Genomic DNA, 22,114 nt, shown 5'->3' on the forward strand with positions numbered 1-22,114 from the left:
TTCTAAAAGTGATACAAATTGTTATTTTGATTGCTTTAATGGAATTTTTCCCTTGAAGCCCCGGCTCATTTGCCTGTGTAATCTGCAGCCAGGCAAACAGTGAAAACAGAAGAAGGCTGGGGAGGGAAAAGTCTGCAGCACCTCTTCAGCACACACGCTCTGCGCCTGCGTCCAACAGGGCCTTCTGGTCTACCTCTCATCCCTCCCACCGACAGTGCTCCGCCACTCTGCCTCCCTCCTGCCTCCTCCCCAACCACTTCCTGCCCCACCTGCCCTTACCCACCTGGGCTTTCCTGATCCCTTCCCCACCATGACCCTGTCTCTCTGCCCTGTGGAACCTCTGATGTGGCAAAATGCTCCTTAATAACAATAACAACAACAATAATAAAAGTAACATTTTGAGTGCCCATTGTGGGCTGAACCCTCTGTTAAGCCCCCTTTATGAGCATCTCATTTAATCAGTACCACCACCTATGACACAGGTACTGTTATTATCCCCATTTTGCATACAAGAAAACCTGGGTTGAAGCATTGGAAAAGGCAAGTCGGTTTGTAATAATAACTCTGCACACAGAGGAAGAAAAGCTGACGTCTGTGTGGGATGTGAGGGTAACCAGCATGCTCAAACCCAGGAATAAAGGGAGCATCACACAGACCCTGGAGGTAAGCCTGCAATCACTTTTATTACCATAATCTCCCAAGAGATTACGTTAGCTCAAAACTAACATAACAGGTTGCAAAGTCACAGCGGCTGCTTCCGAGCCTGTGCTCCTAACCACGATGCTGTACTGCCTCCCGACGGACTCTCCAATGCCTCCCTGCTCTCCCCAGGACTCTCGGGGTCAGGCGGGAGGTCCGCACACTCGCTGTTCCCCAATGCCAATTCCAGGCCATTGCTCCCCACACCATCCTGCCACAGTGTCTCCTCCTCAGAATGCCATGTCATCTGCCCAAGCCAATCCCCTCATATTGTCCGTGCAATGCCTGCATCCCTCCTGACAGATCCCCCCCTTTCTCAGGACTTCCCACTGTCACCTTCATCTGCCTGCCATCTCCCTGAGCTACACGTCCTTGGCTCCACTGGTCTTGATCTCCATTCCCCAGCTCCAGCCCCATGGATGGCCACAGATAGGACCTTATTCTGTCGCTTAGAACTGGTCCACCTCTAAGACCTCGAATCCCTAAGCTCCCTTCTGTGAAAGCTCCTTTCTCATCACCTTCCTTCCACATGCTCAGCGTGATGAAATGGCTCTGGCCAAGAACGCCCAGACTGTTATAACCAACAGGTAGATGGTTATCTGCTATCTTGGCAGTCTAAAATGAAAACATCACCAGTTATGTTGCCCTAACCCAAGAATTGTCTACATCTTCTTAAAAGCGCTAATACCAAGCTGGACTATGTGATAGTCTTCAATCATTCATCCCATTTTGTTTCATAACCAAGACATCAAGAAAGGATCAACAAATCTGTCTTTTCTTTAAAACAGAAGAGACGAAAAACAACCACATCTATCACAGAATGATACACTCAGAGCCAGAAGGGACCTTAGTGGTTGTCTCCGCCAAGCCCCAATCTAATGCTTGAAGCCCCACCTCAGCCTTCCTCCCAAGTGGCCACGCTGCCCATGCCAGACAACCCCAGTGACAAGAAACCCACAGCCCAACCCACAGTTGGGCAGTTTTGCCTGTTTGGAAGGTTCCCTTCAACTGAACCGAAAGCTGCCTCTCTCTAAGGTTCACCTAAGTCCTGAGTCTGCCCACTGGGGCCACAGAGAAGTCTACCTTTGCTCCTCTTACACGGGAGCCCTCCTGAGATCATTCTTGTGTATCCATGGAGTTTCCTTTTCCACAGGCAGCCAGCTCCATCCAGCTCCTCCACAAGTTCCTCACAGGACAGGTTTGGGGGTGGGGAAGCCGGGTGGTGGGGTGTGAGTGGGGGGCAGGATAAATGGGGACTTACAGAAGTTTTCCTTCCATGTGTGTTTGAAAAGCATGTGTATTCTCTAATTGTTGCCCTTTTGTATGTCTATTTCATTAAGTTTGTTAATTATGTTGTGCAAATCTTACAAATATCCTTGCCATTTTTTGTCAGCTTGATCTATTCATTTAAAAAAGGGGCATATTAAAGTCTCCCCCAAAATATCATGGAATCTGTTCATTTGTTCTTTGACAATTTTTGCTTTAAATATTTTGAGACTCAATTGCTAAGGGCATGCAGGTTCAGGATTGTTATATCTTCCTATGGATTATTCTTGTTATCATTAAGTAATGATCCTCTTTGTCTTTGAGGATGCTTTGGGCCTTGAAGTTTATTGCATCCAATAATGATATTACTCTTTCTACTCTCTATTATCTAATTTTGCATTTTTTAATTTACCGTGCTTTTTCCTTACTTCTTTTTTCTCCTCTTCCTTTTATTTGATCCACTGAGTCCTCGATGTATTTCTTTTTGCCTCTTATGGTTTAGAAGTTATGCATTCTATTACTATGCCTTTAATGGTTACCCTTAACTTGCTCACCTGCACCCTTGACCTAACCCAATCTAAAATTTATCAATATATCTAACCTCCTCCTGAGCATGCAAGGATCTTAGAATGTTTTAACTTAGGTCAGCCCCCTCCCAATCTTACATATTATTATTGTCTTTTATTTTTCTACTTTGTCATACACCCCCAAAACTAGTCATTACTTTTATAGATGGTATCCTTCATTAGATAAATCTATTTAGATTATCCTTCATTTATCTATGCATTTGGTTACTATTGCTTCTTCTTCTTTTTTTTTTTTTGAGACAGAGTCTCACTCTGTTGCCCGGGCTAGAGTGCTGTGGCATCAGCCTAGCTCACAGCAACCTCAAACTCCTGGCCTCAAGCAATCCTCCTGTCTCGGCCTTCCACAATGCTAGGATTATAGGTATAAGCCACTGCACCTGCCGGTTTTTATATTAATTTCTATTCTTGGATTTCTTATGCATAAGACAAAGTGAGACGCCACAGCAGTATGTGACACAGGCTTGGGATTTCAATTTACCACGGGAAATTTTTGTTCTCCTCTGAGTCCCATACAGAATCCAGTTTCCTCGCTGCTTTTCTCAGCCTGTAGGTGAAACTTACCTACTACCCATTTCACGGAAAGTGCAGGCCTTCCAGGTTCCAAGTTTTTTGCGGGTCCAACTCCCGCATCACACAGGTCAAAGGCTGTATCTTTTGTTCTGACATCAGCATCAAACCCTTCTCTGTTCACCAGGGACTATATCCAGGACCAGTGCCCTGAGCCACTGGAACATTAGCTCATACACATGAAGTTCTGGCTCTGGGCCCCTTCTTAATTTTCAGCCCCTGAACACTTCTTTCTCTTTCTCTCAACCTCAGATATATATCAAAAATATTTTACTGTTATATTTGATCCAGTCTTTCTATTGTTTGAGATGGGAAAAAAGCCTACAATAGCTCAGACCTTGTTATCAGAACAGAAATCTATGTTCTTTTTAAAAAATAATTTACAAAACAATAAAGGTTTGTTTTTATTGTTTTTTTAAAGAGCTTTGTGAATAGCTAAATTCCTCAAGCCAAACTTCTAGTGCACCTTCAAAATAAATAAGCTCTAGGACTAGAATTATCTGGGGTTTTTTTCTCTCTAACCTGCTTCACAGAAAGATTGGGTTTTTTTTTTTAATTGCAAATATTGGTTAGCCTTGTTTGAGGGGAAATATCTCTACCCAAAAGTCAATTTTCACACAGTACCTTTGGCTGCATCAATTGCTGCTACTTTATGCCACACAGCATTGCACATGTGGTCAATGTCACTGACATGGCATATCTGTAAAAATTTCTTGGATGAATGAATGAATAGATGAATGAAAGAACATCCCAGCGAGGTGCAGGCAGCTCTTTGACAATTCACTTGTAATCTTTAAACCCCACATATACAGAATTTGCCTGTCATTGAAAAGAGTAGAACAGACAGGAGAAAAAACTGTAAACAAGTCAAAATAAAAATAAGAGATGGATTTCCAATTTGTTTTTCTACTCACAGAATGTTAGACTTGCAATGGATCTCAAGGAAGCCCCAGTCCAAGCGCTCCCCGACCCAAATGCAGAAACCACAACCCAGAGAGACTAGCCCAGGAGCCATCACTAAAGCCCGGGCACCCTGGGTTTTACACTGTGGCCACTTGCTCAGTGTAAGACATCCCCCAGTTTTACAAAACAGGTGCAATGATTTTTCTTGGGAAGCCACCCTTGTACTTGATCCACAGCAAGACAAAGAATATTCGCAATATTCAAATGTTTAGAAAATATTTTAAAAGCTATTTAGGCACAAATGACCCAAGTGACCCAAGCAAGACTCCAGTTAGCAAAGCAAGTGACGAGAGCTGAGGCCCCACACAGTTCATATAATTTTCACCCTTGGGTCACTTTGAGATGATGACAATAGAAGCATAAGGGAGAGTATGGCTGGTCTAGAGGCACCAGTGCCTCTAGAGATTTAGGGAGCAAGAATTCCAGAATAATCCTTGTGACCATCTCATTCCAAAGGCAAGATAACATCAATGTTAAACCTTAAGCTTCTCAGTGTTCGGGAAGGTATTTCTACCCCCTCTCCTCGTGCTCGAAGAACTGGGACCAGGACTGCTGGCCTCTTCACCCGCCCTCTTGTAGCTCCCTGACACCAGAGGAGTCACTCATCTGACTGTTCAGAGCCCAGGACATTGGCTGGGCTGTGTTCACTAGTGGGTAGTGTCACTGTGCCTTGAAGGTCAGAGTCTTCCTCTATCTTCAGACTCCCGGGAAGCAGCTGGGTCCGGCCGTGCCTATTTCCCGTGAGAAGGCTCGGCTCTCTCTCAGTTCCATCCTGTCCAGCTGCCACTGGGTGGGTAAGCCAGGGAGGGTCTGCTCTACAGCCTAGTTGGGTTCAGAGATAATGTGCCAGAAGCTTCACTTGGGTCTCCTTTGGCCTCAGTAGTGCTGCCCAGCCCAGGTTTGCGGAGAATCCCAGGAGTGGCTAAGCAGGTATGGCATGAGCATCTGTGCGCTTGCTAACACCCACATCAGTGCCTGTCTATTTTCCCTAGGCTGGCAATGCTAGAGAGGAAGAGTGAGGGAGAAGTTGCAGAGCCCCACCTAAACCCCAATTCTTCCTGTCCACAAAAGAAGAGGCTACAAATAATGTGCCAAGGTACCAAATTCTCTCAGCCTCTGGGTGACCAGGTGGGACTTGGGGAAGCCAAAATCTGCAGGCCAGTTGCCTCCACCCACAAGCATCCTGTTTATCCTGGTGTGTCATGCAAATATTAACAGCCTCTATGTGCACTGCGGTGTGAAAAAGATTGGGAAGTCCTCACCAAAAGCATGTCCAGCCCACCGTCTGCTTCTTTAATCTCTAAAACATAGGACCCCCCCCCCTTCAACATTCCCCAAGTCCCCGCATACCAAGCCCTCATCAGAGAAGTTGAATGCAAACTACTAAATTCTTGTTCTCATCAAGAGTTGGGTTGACGGTGACCACCTGAGTTGCCTTCCTATAGCCTGAACCTTCTCCAACTGGGGACATTTTCCCAGGGGTACCCTTTGGGTGGCAGGAGGTCTCAAAGCCCCAAGGTAGTAGCACATCTTCCTAGAGCATCAAATTGGAAAATCTGAGAAAAGCTGAGTGTTTGACCTTTTTCTTAGTTGAAGTCGGGCTATTAGAAAGGCTGAATTCTTGAGCCATGTGGTCCCAGCAGCCCTGCCCCTGCAGAAATACCCTGGTTGGCATGTGGTTATCATATTCACCCATAAGACAGAGCCCTGTAAAACCTACTGCAGGGCCTTCAAATGTGCTGTTGAGGACTGTGACCATTGCCTCCCCACTGGAAACCTCTGTGATCCTTAAACTTCTCAAACAGCATATATGAAAAAGGATAGAGTCTACTTACATGCCTCTAGTGATGGGAAGCTCACTACTTAATAAGGAGGCCTAATCCACTGTTAGAATGCTTGGGCTATTAGCCTATCTTCTTGCTAATTCACAGCCCTAAGTCTTCTCTTCAGACTAAACAGCCCCAATTTCTCCAGTCATCCCTCCTAGGAAAGAATCTGCAGTTGCCTCTTCAGAACAAACTTTACTTTGTCTGGAAAGGAGGAGCTTGGCCCTGAGCATAGCCCTTCCGGGAGAGGGACAGGGCAAGAGGAACAGACCTACCTCCGAGTAGAAGACAGTCACCACTCTCCACTTCTGCTTATACTGCAGGGACCACACTGGTTTGTGTGGAAGCCCCAGCACCTCCTAACTCATGCTCAGCTTCCAGCATGAGTGCATTGAACCCCAGGGCTGGATCCCCAGGAAACTGCCAGTCTCTCAGCATTGGGGGGCCTGACTGTGCTGCAACTGGGGGTTGCAGTGGGCACCAGTGGGCACCAGCCCAGGCTCTGGAAGGGACCTGGCTTCCAGTCTTGGCTCTGTACTCACCATGTGTCCATGGCTAAATCACTGCACTAATCTCACTAAGCCTCAGCTGTCCTGTCTGCACAATGGGCATGACAGGAGTTGTGACTTTGTAATAAGGTAGGGCAAGTAAGGTTCTCGGAGCAGAGCCAGGCACGTGGCAAGCAATGAATACACAGTAGCTACAACAATTACCACATCAGTAAGTAGAACCCAAGGCATTTATGAGCTCAGACACATGGGTCAGTGAAGACCTCACAGGGCAGGCAGGACTGCTACTGGGCCTGGACAGGGCAGGATTCAGAATCAGGCTGAAAGAATGTTCCATGCAGGGAAACAGTGAGCAGGAGCTTAGAGTGTGAACAACATTAAGAAAGTAATAATAACTGCAGTACCTTCCACCAAGCATGCTCCAAGCTCAGAGCCCTGGTGTTCATGTGCTTATGCACATACGTGTGCACACACATGCATGCACACGCCAGCCCTGGGAAAAGTAAGGCCACAGTCAGTAGCCCCCTTAGACACAGGAGCAGCCCAGCACATGTGGGCAGTGAGGGCTCAGGCCTGGTCACAGCTGAGCTTCTTGCAGCAAGCAGAGGGACATGGGGTGGTGAAGGGTTGTGAAGGGGAGAGAGGTCTGCGGTTGGGGTTTCAAGTGGTGGGAAACCATGAGGAGCTGTTATGGGGGTGGGCTTCAGGAAGAAAGCAATCCCACGGTAGCAGCAGGGACAAGACAAGAGGCGAGAGGTCCCAGTGAAGGTTGCTTCCAAGGTGAGCAGAACAGTCCAGGCCATAGACCCAGAGCTTTTTGTGGCACCCTGCCCCCAAAGCAAGGTCAAACCTCCTCACCTCCACATTCCAGCCCTCTGGGGTGGGGTCCCTGACCTCTGTTCACTCACCCACATTCCAACCACCTAGAACCCCTCGTGCTGCCCACACCGCCCTTCCCCAGAGCTGTGCCCATGCGGTTCCTTCTGCCTACAATGCTTTCTCCAGCCGACCCCGACCGTCTCCACATGTCTGGATTCTGCCCCTCCCTCAAGGCACCTCCTCCAGGAAGCCTGGCACACCTGTCTCCCAACCCACTCTTCTCCTTCCCCTCCGAAGTGAAGAAATGAGCTCCCTGAAGAAAACAGGTGTGTCCAGACCATCTACTTTCTCCCCACAGTACCCAGCCCTTTTTCTGACTCATGGTCAAGGTTCAGGCCACCCGTGATGACCAGGTTCCATCACACCCGGCCCCTTCCCAGGAGTAGGATGCCTACAGGGGTGGGTGATGCTAGGATTCTGCTCAGCCCACCAGCCTGGAGAAATGCCACCATTCCCAGGGCAACGAGGCTTATGAGAGCAGGAGGCATTGCTAGTAGTTTTCTGTTAGACAAGGGACAGACCTTCTCCTGGGTTAACCCCCTGTGACCTTTGAACTTCCTGGGAGGTCAGCAGCACGTCCCCTTCCCCAGCTGTCTCTCTGTCTCTGGCCCGATGGGAGGGAGGGCCTGGCCCGTTCCATTTTGCGCCCGTATTGATCTGCTGGCAGCAATGGGCTGGATAATTAGCCAGGAATTAGGGTTTCTATTACAGCCAGGAGGCTGCTCCAGCTGATTTATCACCTGAATAATTTACTGTGATTGAAAGGAAATTAAAATGAACTCCATTTGACAACTGTGAGCTTTTATGGGCTTTAGTGAAGGCTCAAAAGCCAGATTAATAGCCTGGTGTTGGTTAATAGTCTGCCGAGAGTAAATACGGCAGGCTGCGAGCGGCCTTCCTGCTGCGGCCGGAGGAGGGACCTGCTCCCGCCAGGAGCGCGGCCCACGACAGCGTCAATGTGAGTTTTACTGAAACAGATTCCACTGTTGGAAACACATGCGTGCACACCAGCAGTTGTGTCTTTTTTTTTTTCCTTCTCCTCCTCCAAGATGATTTTTACTCACTCCACATGTAGGAAAAACAGAATTGCTTTTTCAATAACCATTTTGAAAAGGAAGTGTTTCATTGCCCCAGGAGTGGGTCTACATTAACCCCTCCTAGCCAGGGCAAAGGGTTTACTAAGTTTCTCTATAAAAGCCAGAGGCCTGGGCCCGCCCACCCAGGGAAGATCTTGGCAAGAAAAGCAACAAGGTAGGAATAGGCTCTGAGCTCATGGCAGCGACAGCCAGGACCCCAGCCCGGCCCTAGGAGGGACGTTCTTCCCAGGACGGCATGAGGATGTGAATGCTCAAAGCCTGTGGCAAGATTCTGAGAGTTCTGGAAGGATAGACAGACTCTGGCTGCAAAAGGTCAGTCCTGAAAACCAGCCAGACAGAAAACCGGCTCCTAGAATCATCCAGGGCATGGAGACCCATGGAACCATCTTGCACAAGATGAAGACAGAAGATTCCGAGGTCAGACTCCAGCTCTTAACAATCCCAGAAACTCCCTGGGACTGAAAATGGGGTGAACAACCTGGAAAAAAATGTTCCAATCTGTTGAATGGGGCTCACAACTCCTGCCCGGCCTGCTTAGTAGGCATTATTAATTGAAGGCCCAATGAGAATAGGGGTGTGAAAGCTCTTTGAAAACTGTGTACTGTCACACACAAACAAAGAAGATCACTGTTGCTAAGTTGCCATTCATTGTTACTGTCATTGTTGTCATCTTCGTCATCAAAATCATGATTCCTACTGCGGATATGGAAACTAAATCCAGGGAAAAAATGACTTGCTCAACAGGGTAGTGCCAGGACCCAAATCAAGCTCCCCTGACTCCAAGGCCAGGAAATTCTCTTCCCCACCTGGTTGCTCAATGAAAATGACAGCAAGGACCTCGCGGAGGCCACAAGGTCACAGGAATGCAGGCCCAGACAGCTTGATCTGCTCAGAAAGGAAGAAGTAGCCAGGCTCTGCAGCCAGCACCTCGGACCCCCTTCCTGTCCCCACTGCTGTGTGGCTCTGGGGCTCACAAGGCCAGGCCTGCAGAACATTCCCCTCGCAGGCCGAGAGCATGAGGGGGCTCAAGGAACCTATACCCTTGACGCGCATCCCTGCCCAGCCTGCGGCCCCTTGCTCGGGCATCATTTGTCCACAGTGATTGGGAATCCGGCGCGAGGGTATGTCATTCATAGTCCAGTGCCTGTGTGCGTGCAGGGCAGCCCCGAGGCCTCACCTCCCATCTCTCCTCATTAAGGCGCATTACGGGGAGGTGAAGCAGATTAACCAGAGAACACTGAGTCAGTCATTATCCTGCTGGAGCTTCACCTGCAGGCCCCACCTCGGAGCCCGCACAGTCAGTGCCGGCCTGCAGACGTGCCCGCGGCGTTCTGAAGGACACTGCTAGCAACGGCGCCCTCACAGAGTCTGTAATCCAGACCTCCTCCTCTGTGGACCCCCATCTCTGCATGAGCCCGTCGGGTTCATGGTCTGTCCTTCACGACCCCGCCCAACACCGCCTCCTTGTCCCTGATGCCACCAGCGAGACATCGTCCTTTCTGGTTCCAAGTTTCATCAGCACCCACAGAGCCTTACCTCTTTCTTGTCCTGCAGGCTCTGAGTCCACGTCACACTGCCCCGTGAGACTGGGCAGAGCTGATGAGTGCGTGGCACTGTTCCAGGCTCACGGCCCGTGGGCAGGAAATACATTGGAAAACGAGCATATGTGCATCTGAGCGTGAGTAAGTGAGTGCCTCCCCGGGCTGAAGCCCGACCGTCTCTGGCCAGTCTTTTTGGGCAGTCGAAGCTGAATGAACTACCGTTGAGATTCTGAGCCTCAATGAGAATCACGTGACACACACAGGGCGTCTAACCCTGAGTGTCTGCATTAAGAAAATGAGGGCTTAACAAGCACCAGGGGCTTGTGCTGTGGAGGCCAGGCTGCGTGCAGAGGCCTGCGCCTCACTCTTTACCACGAACTTGCTGGGAGACCTCAGACAAGCCCTGGCCTCTCTCTGGGCCTCTAAAAATCAAGGGGCTTGAGAGCTTGCCTCCATAGTCCCTGCTAGGCCTAAAATTATGTGTCAGCTGTTAGAAGATAAATTTTCTCCCAGATTCTGGAGGGAGAGTTGGGCCTCATCTAGGAACGTTTCCTGATTAAGTCCTCTCTCTTGCTCCTCCTGCGTCAGATACAATGTGGCTCCCATCATCTCCCAGAAGGGCTCTGTGCAGTGGGGAGAAGCTGTTTGTGATGGAAACAGACTCTTCTTCCTAAAGCCCAGGATCTAGAGTATATGGGATCAGCTCTGTCCAGCACACAGGACCACATCCTTCCTGGCAGAGGCTCCACTCGACTTGTAGGAGGAAGACCAACATCCTCACCCCAGTGTATAAGGCCAGGCCCATCTCCCCAACATCATCCCCAACCCGATTTCTGAACTCCAGCCACACTGGCTGTCTTTCCATTCCTCATTCTTGCCATACTCCCTCTCACCTCAGGGCCTTTGCACTTGCTGTTCCCTCTGCCAAGCACAGTCCCTCCAACCCACATCCCTTCTCCTTGTTCTGCCCAAGGCCTTCAGTGCTCAGCATAAATGCATTTCCCCCAGGAGGCCACTCAGCCTCTGCCTTAGGCTCTCAGGGAACCTCAGACATCTCCTCCTCGGCACCAAGCACACCTGGAAGCTGTGACCCTTTGGGTAATTCTTATTTATTGTGATTCTTCCACAGTCTGTAGGCTCCCTGAGAGCAGATCCAAGCCTGTCTTGTTCACTGATATATCCCTAGTGCCTGGCTCTGTGCCTTGCACAAAGCAGATACTAATGGATGTTTAAGTGAATCCATGACTTGTTGGGTAGCCTTAGGCAAGTTGCTTTGCCTCTCTGGGCCTCAGTTTCCCCATGTGAAAACAAAGTGGCTAAATGATCTGTAACAGCCCTCACAAGAACTGCTCAGAGACAGCCAGAATGTCATAAGAGGGTGGCCCTAGAGGCCTGCTCACTCCTCAGCACTCAAGTTTCCCTCCAGCACCCCACTTCTGGGTGGGAGCTTATGCACAGGGCCTACATTGTTTTGAATGGCTTTGGGGAAAAACTCCAGAAGCATCAACTCATTAGCATTTAGAGCAAGCTCAGCAAGGCTGGTCCTTGTCACCAGTACCAGCTAGGGAAGTCCTAGGGAAAGTTGTTGTTCATAGGGTCTCTCTGACTCGCCCAGCAGATAGGAGTGCTTGGCAGGCCAGAACCACGTGCCTGCACGGTAACCAGCCAAGGGCCTGGCACAGACCGAGCGTCAGGAAATAGTCTTCTCAATCGAATCTGGAACTTTAGGGACCTTGCTCAGGCCCCAAGAGCTTCTCACTGGCAGAGCCTTTCTGGTCCCATCTCTACAGCCACAGGGAGTGACAGCTCCTCTGCCCAGGGTGGCACACGCCGCTGCTCAGCCAAGGGTGGTCCTGCTGCTTTCTAAACCCTCTCTTGCAAATAACTCAGGGAGCAGTTTGTCCAATGAGACATTTCTTTATCTGCAGACTCTTGGACGCGGTCTCTAAAAACATGACAGGGCAACCTGACGAGAGGGCTGACCCAAGAGAGGTGTGCACAAGTACCATCCTAACAGTGCTCACGGCCAGTGAGCCCCCAGGCCCTGACTGACAGGAGAATGACCCAAGACCACCTCAGGTAGCCCAGATGATCATTACAGCCCCCTGTCCAAAGAGCCCCGGGAAAGGACACCATTCAGCAATGGCAGAACAGCCAGGCAAGTCACCCATCCTCTGGCTGGCCAGAGAGACGGGGGCACCAGGGCAAGAAGCCACCAGAGCCCCAGACAAGTCCCCTGACCTCGTGGGATGTTGTGACTGGCCAAGATTGACCAAGAACAACGAAAAGCCCACTCTGAGCAGAACCCGGAGTGCCCTCACCCACACCCTGCCAGATGCCTCTGCCTTCAGGAGAGTGGCCCTGGCCTGCGTGGCAGTGGCGGCTGTGGTGGGCACGAGTCATGGGCGTACCTGCTCCGGCTTGATGGGCTCCGTGGTGGTGAAGATGTCCGAGTAGTGCTGCCTCTCAAACACACGGTCCAGCACCTCCAGCTGCTGCTGCGTGAACAGGTCTCCCCGCATCTGCTTCCGGAGGAAATCTCTGCCTGGAAGTGAGTGACCATTCGGCACCGGAGACTCCTGAATACCTTTGATGAGCATGAGAGAGGAAGGGTGAATGGAGGTTACACACCTTGCTAAAGAGACACAGGTCAGACCCTGAGACTGGGAAGAGGACCTGGGAGATCCTTGGGCCCAGCCCCCTCCCTGACAAGAAAGCAAACAGGCAGGGGTGCAGGTAAGGGGCTGCCTTGCCCAGGGTCAACTGCTGGTGAGCGCAGAGCCAGCCTCCCACAGCCACATACCAGGCACCGTGCAAAGCCCTTTTGACGTCCATCATCTCATCCAATCCTCACGAGGACCCCCAATGTATGTTATTATTTCCCCATTTTGCAGATGAGAAAATTGAGACTTAAAGAGACTAAATTGTTTGCCTGAGTATTTGAGTTCAGGCTGACTCAACAGCTTAGTCACCAGGTGCTACTGCCCCTCCTGTACTGAAGACCCTCCTTGAAGGTACAGTTTTTGCTAGAGCTGATGTCCTTACCCCAGACCTTTGCCACCACATCATGTGATCAATCAAAACATTGTGCTAGGAAGGCTGTAGTCAAACAGACACTTTCATACAATTCTGGTGGAAGTGGTCACATACCCGTGCTAGACAATGTGACAAACTCTGTTAAAATCACAAACGCACATCCCCTTTGACAGTAATCAAACTTCTGGGAATTTATTTTACACACTAGACTTACACATATGGGAAATGACATAGGTACAAGGTTCTTGTAGCAAAAGACTGGAAACGGCCTAAGAGTTTATTTGAGGGGGGCTAGTTACATGAGTTACGGCATGCTCGCATAATGGAATACCGTGCAGCAGCTAAAAGCAATGAGGATTCCCTCTGTGAATTGATAGGATCTTCAAGATGCATCGGTATGTGAAAAATAAAAAACAAGGTACAGCACAGCATATGTAACATACAACTTTTTCTGTAAAAGAGGAAGAAAATAAGACTTTATATGCCATATATATATATATATATGAGATACACGAGAAACATTTACAGTGGTTACCCATTCAGGGAGGTAGGAGCTGAGGGACAGGAGGTAAAGGGGGAGACTGTTCGTAGTGTGCCTCTTTGGTTTGGTTTCAGAAGTTTAAATGTCTTGCCTATTCAAAAACATAAATTTAAGAAAATACAAGATTCAGTCCCCTATGTGTTTTGTATTGTTAGCTATTCACACTGTAAGTCTCTGGTGACGATGCTTACCCTTCAAAGAAAATATTATGAATTATCAATAAAAAAATAACAGGATGAAATATCTTTTGTGAGTCGGGCTTGAACTGCTCAGAATGAAAGCAAGCACGAAGGGCAAGTTCCCAGAGCGAAACGAACCCAGGCCAGAAGTGGCATCTGCCCTCACTACAGTGAAACCCTGGGGAAACCAGCGAGGGTCAGCTCTCACGCTGAAAGGCACCCCTATGGGAGGCCCTGTCTGACCCCCGAGCCTGCCAGGACACTGCTGTCCTAGACCAGACTTCATCCATCACGTCAAGCCCCCACCCATGGGAGGAATGAGGCCAGACCGAGGAGCATGAGCAGTGGAGTATGGTGTCACTGAGACAACCAAGAAGTCGGTGCTTCCTCAACTGTCCCACCTGGGGACACCTGCAATGCAGGTGCTGATGTCTGAACAAAGACACCCGCTTTGGGCGTTCATGTGAGTGTTGGCATCTCAGAGCCCCCATGGAAGCCGACAGGCTCAGGGGACCCAGCACCATCTATGGGAAGGACCTTTGGAGGCTGCTCCTGAGCCCTCTGAGAAAATGGACCCCACATCAATTTTGACCCAAGAGGACACTGAGGCTGGGCCACAGCCTGAATGGCCAGACACCCCCATGTTGGGCCAAACCAGAAGCTGGTCTCTGACCAGATGTCCCCAGCCTAACACCAGGGTCCCTCCTCTGGCAGCCTGTGACACTGGCCTTCCACAGCACAGGTGCCTGCTCCTGTCCTCCGGATGTCATCCTTAGAGACCCTTCTCTTCCCTTAGAGACCCCAATGCCCATCCCCGTGGGGACCATTCCCATAAGGTCACCAAGGCTGGCAGCACAGGGGACTCACAGCCCAATCTATTGCTCAGCAGTGTTCTTCTATCAGTCAGCATCCACCAAACGACCCTATTCTCAAAGGTTCTGTGCACCTAAGCACACATGTATGTGCACAGACACACACACAGACACACACACAGACACACACACAGACACACACACACACACACACACACACAGAGAAGACGGCTCAGCCTGTTCCTCCTGAGCTATTGCACTGTCTGGTCATCCTGGTCCCTGTCACTCCTGCCAAAGCTTGACCTTAGACCCCGTGCTCCCACCAAGTTCCTCCCTGTCAGAGAGGTCACACCCACTTTGAAGAGACTTCTCCTGCCCACCAACTTCAATTATACTCCCCAGCTCCCCCCATTCTGCCGACCCAGCCCAAAACTCAAGAAGCCTCCTTACTGTCAGCCAGTTCCTAAGGACGCCCACGGAAGCCTCACTCGGCCCCTCTCTGGGCAGGGCCCAACTGCTCCCTGCCCTCGGGCTGTCCCGTCAGCCATGCCCAGCTCTGCCCCTCGAGGGAGGCCTCCCCCAGCCAGGCCGGCGCCCCCAGGTGCCCTTGGGCCTGCTCCCTCTTCCACGGGACTCACAGGCTGGGCTTTTCCCACAGCTCAGAGCCTGGGAAGGGCAGAATGTCACCTCCACGGAGGGCCTCCTTGGGCAAGGTCACTGTCTGGTCACCGAGAAGGGCTTGGCACAGAGTAAAGCCTCAGGGGGCACAGGGCTGACTCAAGTGTATGCACCAGGGGTCCTTGGAGACCCTCCCCTTGAGGACTCCACATGTACTGGGCACAGGCAGCCTCACTGGGACCTGCACCACCCTCTGCAGAGTCTTCCAGTAGAGAACTGGCTTCGTTCTGCTCTGGCTTTCTGAAAATCAGCCGCAGCACCCATCAGCTGAGCCTGTAAGAACACCCAGGCTGCCTTGGGGAGGATGGCAAGCTGGGAACAGCCTGCCTCTTGGGGCATTCACCCCGACCCCGACCCATCCCCGACCCATGGGTGCTCTTGCTGCTCTCACCCCTGCCAGCACCTCCACTTGCTTTCTTTATAGGGGAGGGAGGCATTAAAGTCTGTCACTTCCTAGAGAAGGCTTGGGAACCCTCCTAATCATCATTCATTGATTTAACAAATATTGATAAAATGTTTACTCTGTACCAGATAAGATTTTTTTAATAAATAAATATTTTTATTTATTTTTTATTTTATTTTATTTTATTTTTTTTGAGACAGGGTCTTGCCCTCCAGGCTGGGGTGCAGTGGCATCATCATAGCTCACTGCAACCTCAAACTCCTGGGCTCAATCAATCCTCCACCTCAGCCTCCCAAGTTGCTGGGATTGCAGGTGCTCACCACCATGCCCAGCTAATTTTTTTTTAATTTTTTATTTTTTGTAGAGACAGGGTCTCACCATGTTGCCCAAGCTGGTCTTGAACTCCTGGACTCAAGCGATCCTCCCGCCTACCCTCCCAAAGTGCTGGGATTATAGGCTTGAGCCACCGTGCTTGACCTACTTATTTCCATATTTTTAAAAATAAAATAAAACAAAACAGGGGTTAGGGTGATGACCAGGACAGGCCTCTCTTTACAATCCAAAGAGGGCGGCCCACTTTAGTCAAGCGATCCCACAGATGAACACAGGATTCCAAACTGTGATTGATGCTCAGGAGAAAAAAGCACGTAGAAATACAATCATATGACCATGTACAGCGGGGGAGGGGAGTGAATACATGTGAGGAAGAGTCAGGGACATCCCCAAGGGATAGCCACGCTTGAACTGCAAGTAAAGGACGAGGGGTCGCAGGGCAGAAGGTGGGCGGAGGGTGCCACGCAGAGGAGACTGTCCCGTACGAAGGCCCCAAGACAGGAAGGGAAGGCAGAGAGGGAGGGAGGGAAGAGACCCCAGGAGATTGTGGAGAGGGGGCCAGAGACAGAACCTGAGCCTTGCTGCAGGAGCCGAGGGGACACCCCGGAGAGGGCTGGGGAAACAACTACTCTCCACGGGTCTCAGTCCCAGGGCCTGAATCGCTCGTTCCTTTAGATCAGGCCATACTTTCTGAACTCTGCTCCCAAGCCTCTTCTTTTGGTAGAAACTAGGGGTCAGCAAAGGTGGGAGTTTGCATTTGTGAGTGTTTGAAGGTGATGAGCTGGAGTCCAACTGTCGGCCACAGGTGACCCAACACACCCATATGAAATAGAAACCCTTCCTCTTTGACATGTGCCTGGTTTTCCAGACAGACACACCAGCACGCACACATGCCTCCTCCTCCAGGACGCCTTCGTTCATGCCGCAGCCAGGGCCCCAGCTCCGATTCTCAGGGCTCTCACCACTTTCTCCCTTATCTTAGGGGCCAAGTCCCCTGGGCCCTTCACTCCCATACTGTGCTCTTAGCGACCTTCAGGGAAAAGACTGCAGGTAATTCATCTCTCTCCTCCACAAGGAATATTTGTGGGATAGATAAACAAATCGGTAATACCTGTGACAACCACCTTCACTCTGCAAGTCTGGTCTGCAAATGTCAGGGTGCCTCCCTCTGACCTCACTCATTCATTCTTCCCTCGGCCAAGCTCAGCGTTCGCGAGCACTAATGCTAGGGATACAGGCAAAAGCTGAGCCAGCCCTTGACCTCACAGCGTCATGTCCAACAGAGGAGGCAATTATTCAATTATTTCAATTATTCAATTATTTCAATTATTCACTGAAAAATAATCAGACCAGTAAAGGTGCAAGTATCAGCCAAGATAAGTATTCTGACAAAAAGGTACACGGTTCTAAGAGGGTGGGGACATGCCGACAGGCCTCCGGTGTCACAGACAGTGAATGCACAGTGACAATGAGCCACACAACCAGATTATATGCTCACAGACAGATACGAAAATGAATACCAAAACTCATCCCCTTGCACGAGGGCAGGTCTGAACCTCCAGGCCTCCGGTGTAAGCTTCCGTAGCATTGCTCATCTGCGCTGCAAAGATGCTGTCTGACTTAATTGGAGAATGTGGTCTTGGAGGCAGACTACAGAAATGCTCAGACCCATTTTATTCCAGGGAGAAAAATCTGAACTCACAATATGAATGGTATGCTTAAATATATGGACAGACACAGGCAAAAGTACAAAGGTATACAGGGGGCATGGTATCTTTAAATCTTTTTTTTCTACTCCAAATCAAATAATATGTAATAGACCCAGTGCTGGGCTTAGTCAACCATGGCTCGTAGAATTAACATTCTGGAAGCTAGCTTCAGGGGAGCAAGGGGCAGGAAGCCCCGTCTCAGGGAGCAAAGAAATGCTGGCTTTAAATTTCAGGTTAAACCAATGTTATTCACAACCCGGCTTTGAAGCTAAAAGCTTTACACAATTGGGTCTGGTCACGCAAAGAGGAGGAAGCCAAACAGCCTCAGATGCCCATCTGTCAAGAGAAAGCTGTCTCTTGTGTGTCTTAAAAGATCATAAACCCATTGCGTTTTCTTCAGAGCACAGCAGATTCAGAGGTTTTGCATTTTTCTTGGAGGGTTCTGGTTTGCTTCTTTAAAAATCATCATGTATTTTTATGCCTGCAGATGCTCACTGGGAGGAAAAAAATAAAAACAAACAGGAATCTCCGAAATCCCTTCTGGCACCACGGCCTTCGGGAGGCAACCCCAGCGGGAGGCTGAGGCACCCCAGGAAAGGAGGCTAGAGTCACTGGGTCGGCCGTCAGCCTTTCTCAGAGTCCCATGTCACTACAGAGCCCTTACAGGGCCTCCTTCATGCTCACAGCTGATCCTCAGCATGGCAGGGCGGTGGCAGGGCCCAGTGGGAAAAGGGTTGGGAGCCAGCAGACCTGGGTTCTAGCCCCAGCTCTGCCCTTCCTTGCTGTGTGAGCCCAGGCAAGTTCTTCTCCCTCTCTGGGCTTCAGAGCCCCATTAGTAAGCTAAGAAGGCTGAGTCAGTCACTCCTAACCCTTTTCTCCTCCAAAATCCACCTAGATTTTGTTTGCTAAATAGTATTATATTAAGTGAGCATTAACTTATTTTCCCATTCCGGCTGTTTGTGCAGTCTTTGTAGGGGACTCCCTCCCCGGTATCCATTCTGCCCCTAAATGGCTGTCCGGGCCAACCAAGGGGATCCCATTGTCTTTGCCGATGGTCAGTCTAGGGACAAACATACATGTGAGGGGTAGCCTGCTGGGGGGTTTGTGGGAAAAGGCGGACAGGAAATCTCCTTTTCTTCACTGGGATGCATGTGCTCTTAAGCTTTTGAAATTGTGAAAATATCTACTGTTTTTATGCACTACAACACCCCTCACCCTACCCCAGGTGCAAGGTCATCTCCAGATCAGCCCATGTGCTGCTTCTCCCCCCAGGGCTTTGGCACCCACTGCGTCCCCACACCTGCCTCCCCCATTGAGGCTGGGGGACAGAGCCAGGTCTTGGCAGGTCATCTGCCACAGGAACCCAGAGCAGGGGTGGCTGGGAAGACTGCACTGATGTGACCTGGGGCATCGCCAACTTGGGTCAAGTGAGCCCAAGGAGCTTGAAGCTGTCTCCACAGGTGGCTGCAGTGGCTAATTCTACAAGCAATCCATAAAGCAGAGAGCAGCCAAATTCACACCATGCTCATTTGCAACTTCAAGAAATTGTTTCAGATGCAACTTTTAAGAAGCTTGCTGAGGACAGTAGTGCCTCCAGAATTTCTCCCTAGGGGGGACTAGGCATGACCTTGGGTTATAAAGGGAGAGGGAGTCAGGGGACTTATTCTGGGGCTATGTTAGCAAAATTCCTTACATTATATTGAGAAAGCATCATCTATCCCTAGCAAAGAATGAAGGGGCACTGACACAAGTTTCTCCAAGCCCACCCCCATCCTCACCCTGGATGGAGCACTGTTCAGTGCCAGGCACTATTCCAAGTTATTTTTGCAGCCCTTGGTTTCTTTGATCCTCAGAACATCTGCGTGAAGTATGTATTCTTGTTCCATTTTACAGAAGGGAAAACTGAGGCTCAGGGAGTTTGAGTCACTGAGGTCCTTCAGCTCCTAAGTAGTGACGCTGGGATTTGCACTGGGACCTCGTGTCTGCAGATACAGTGCTCATTACACTTCCCTTTACTCTTCATGTCAGCTACTAAGAAAACCCCCAGTTTCCTCATCTGGAAACTGGAAACGATGGTATGCAGGGCCACCCACGGGGCTTTTGTAAGGATTAAATGAGATAATCTCCGTGACATGTGTAGCACAGTACCTGGCCCAAAGTTTAGTGTCCAGACAATGCTAACTGCTGCCATCACCATTTTCATAAGGAAAACCCATCCAAGGCTTCCCTAGGACAAAGCCCAAGGCCCCCCAGCCTCCACGATCCTGCCCCTCTCCATTCACCCCACATGCCCTCCCAGCAGGCTACTTGTCAGCCCTCAAGTGTCCCTTCACCAATGCTCCCCAGTGCCACCGTGCATTCTGTCCCCTTGCTGGCACACCCTGCCCATCAATACTCAGTCTAAAAGCTACCCCTCTCTAAGCCTGCCTTCAGTCCAAAGGCTGAATTAGTCACCCTTTCTTCTGGGTCCCCTCAGCAGGTTGCACGGGCCACCTCTATGGCCTGGAGTTTATGCTTCACAATCCATCCTGTGAACTTGGTCTTCTTTCCCATTTTAAAGGTGAGGAAATTGGCACAGAGAAATTAAGTAACTTGCTCAAGGTCACACAGCAAATCCACAGCAGAGCACTTGCACTCCTCATACATGGATGAAAGTGAAGCTGAGCACTGACAGACGAGGCATAATGGGGAAGCCTGGGCTCTCCAAACTCAGACAGACCCAGGTTCAAATCCCAGAACTCTGTCTCTTACAAGCCCATGATATTTGAACAACTTCTTCGCCCTCTCTAGTCCTCACTTTTCTTATCTGTAAATGGGATAATGATGGCATCTGGAGTTGAGGAAAGAATTGAACAAGAATATATGTAAAATACTTTGCATAACACCTGACACATAGTAAATGCTCAATAAACATGAGCCATTTCTAGGATTATTTCTTTCTTTCCCTTCTAAAAGTATGAGCTGAGGGCAGAGCCCATGTCTGATTTACCTCAAGCATAGGAGATGCTAATCAATGTTTGCTAACTGAATGAGTGACCCAGGGAGACTTGAGGGGTTGCAGGGCTGTACGATTCAGAGGAACTCAGCAGGAGGACAGTCTCTGGCATCATCAGAGAACTCAGGAGTGACCTCCTCCTCCTGATCCTGGAGGAGGAAAGAGTGAAGCAACTAAGAGTTTATGTTCCACCTACTTCCAAGAAAGATTTGAGGCAGTTCATAAAATTTTGAACTAGAGAGGATGATAAACTACTAAGACTCAGGTGAGCTCTAAGCCTCCTGGCAGCACAAACCAAAAGGAAAATGCATCAAGTCATATATTGCTCAGAGTCCAACAACAACAAAATGCCATTCACATACTCAAACTCAAACCAATTCACAGAGCTTCTGCTCTCTGCATGGTGCTGTTTGGGGTGCTTAGAGTGACCCAGAAATGACCAACAAGAGGAACAGGGTGTCCTGGAGAAGAGATCATCCGAGGCAGGTCTGGGAGGCAAGGTGCCAAGGTAAGGGGATGAGATTCCAGGCATGGGCAACCAGTTGGCAAACATTTCTAGGACATTTGCTGCGAGCTGGGCCCCATGCTGGGAGCCAGGGTGGCAGGGGTGGAAATTTCCGGTGGGAGCCCACCACCAAAATCAATGTTCCAAGTGATTTTCTAAATCCTGTCCTAAACTGGGGCCACAGACTGAGCAAAATCAAAGTGGCATGGAGGAAAATTCCATTGGAACTACCATTATTCAGCCATTAGTTTCACTCAATCTTCCCTCTCAGAGAAGGAAAACGCAAAACTGTAAAACTGCCAAATATGTTCAGGCTTGACCAGAGTGAATCTGATTGTGCCGGGTGTTACCCAGTGAGTCATAAGCTGTCAGTGAGCAGACGGCCCCAAGGGCTGGATTCCACACCCAGGGATGTCAAAGGTGAGGCCAGATGGCAAAGGGATTTGTCTGGGGTCAGACTGCAGATCCGAGGTGAGGTGAGCTGGGCCCAGGACATGAGGTCCCCAATCCTGCCCGAAGCCTCACGGATCTGCTCATTCCTGAGCAACCTGCTGGGGGTCTGACCCTGCCCTTGGCACCAGCGCTCTATAGAGAGGGGTTCAAGTCTTAGCCCCTGCCCTTGACTGGAGGATGTGGACAAGTGAATTATTACAATGTTGTAAGATAAATGTTGGGAGTCTGAGAAGCAGAGACAGTCCTGGGAGCCAAATAGAAGTAGCCAAACCTATTCGGAGCTTACTCTGAGAGGCCCTGTTCTTACCTTACCTATTGAATCCTCATAAAACCTATGATGTTAAGTCTGTTATTGCCTCCTCCCATTTTACAGAGGAGGAAACTGAGGCACAGGGACGTTAAATAATTTGCCCGGGGTCACACAGCTAAGAAGTGGAGGATCTAGGATTTGAACCTGAGCCTCTGGTTCCAGAGTCTGCCCCTGGCCCTACACTAAATCACTCCACTGAATCCAGACTGGGTCCCCTGGAAAAGAC

At 49.8% G+C, this 22,114-nt stretch overlaps 1 protein-coding gene across 1 annotated transcript in view; it reads right to left on the bottom strand.

The window, feature by feature from the left end:
* PAX5 (paired box 5) overlaps positions 1-22,114 on the bottom strand; it is a 151,147-nt gene that overhangs the window by 94,087 nt on the left and 34,946 nt on the right. The window contains exon 4 of the mRNA XM_069474445.1: positions 12,346-12,521. Coding sequence (XP_069330546.1) covers positions 12,346-12,521 — 176 coding nt within the window. The remainder of the gene's footprint in view (positions 1-12,345; positions 12,522-22,114) is intronic.

This window comes from Eulemur rufifrons, chromosome 7 (genome assembly GCF_041146395.1).
Source record: "Eulemur rufifrons isolate Redbay chromosome 7, OSU_ERuf_1, whole genome shotgun sequence".
NCBI lineage: Eukaryota > Metazoa > Chordata > Mammalia > Primates > Lemuridae > Eulemur > Eulemur rufifrons.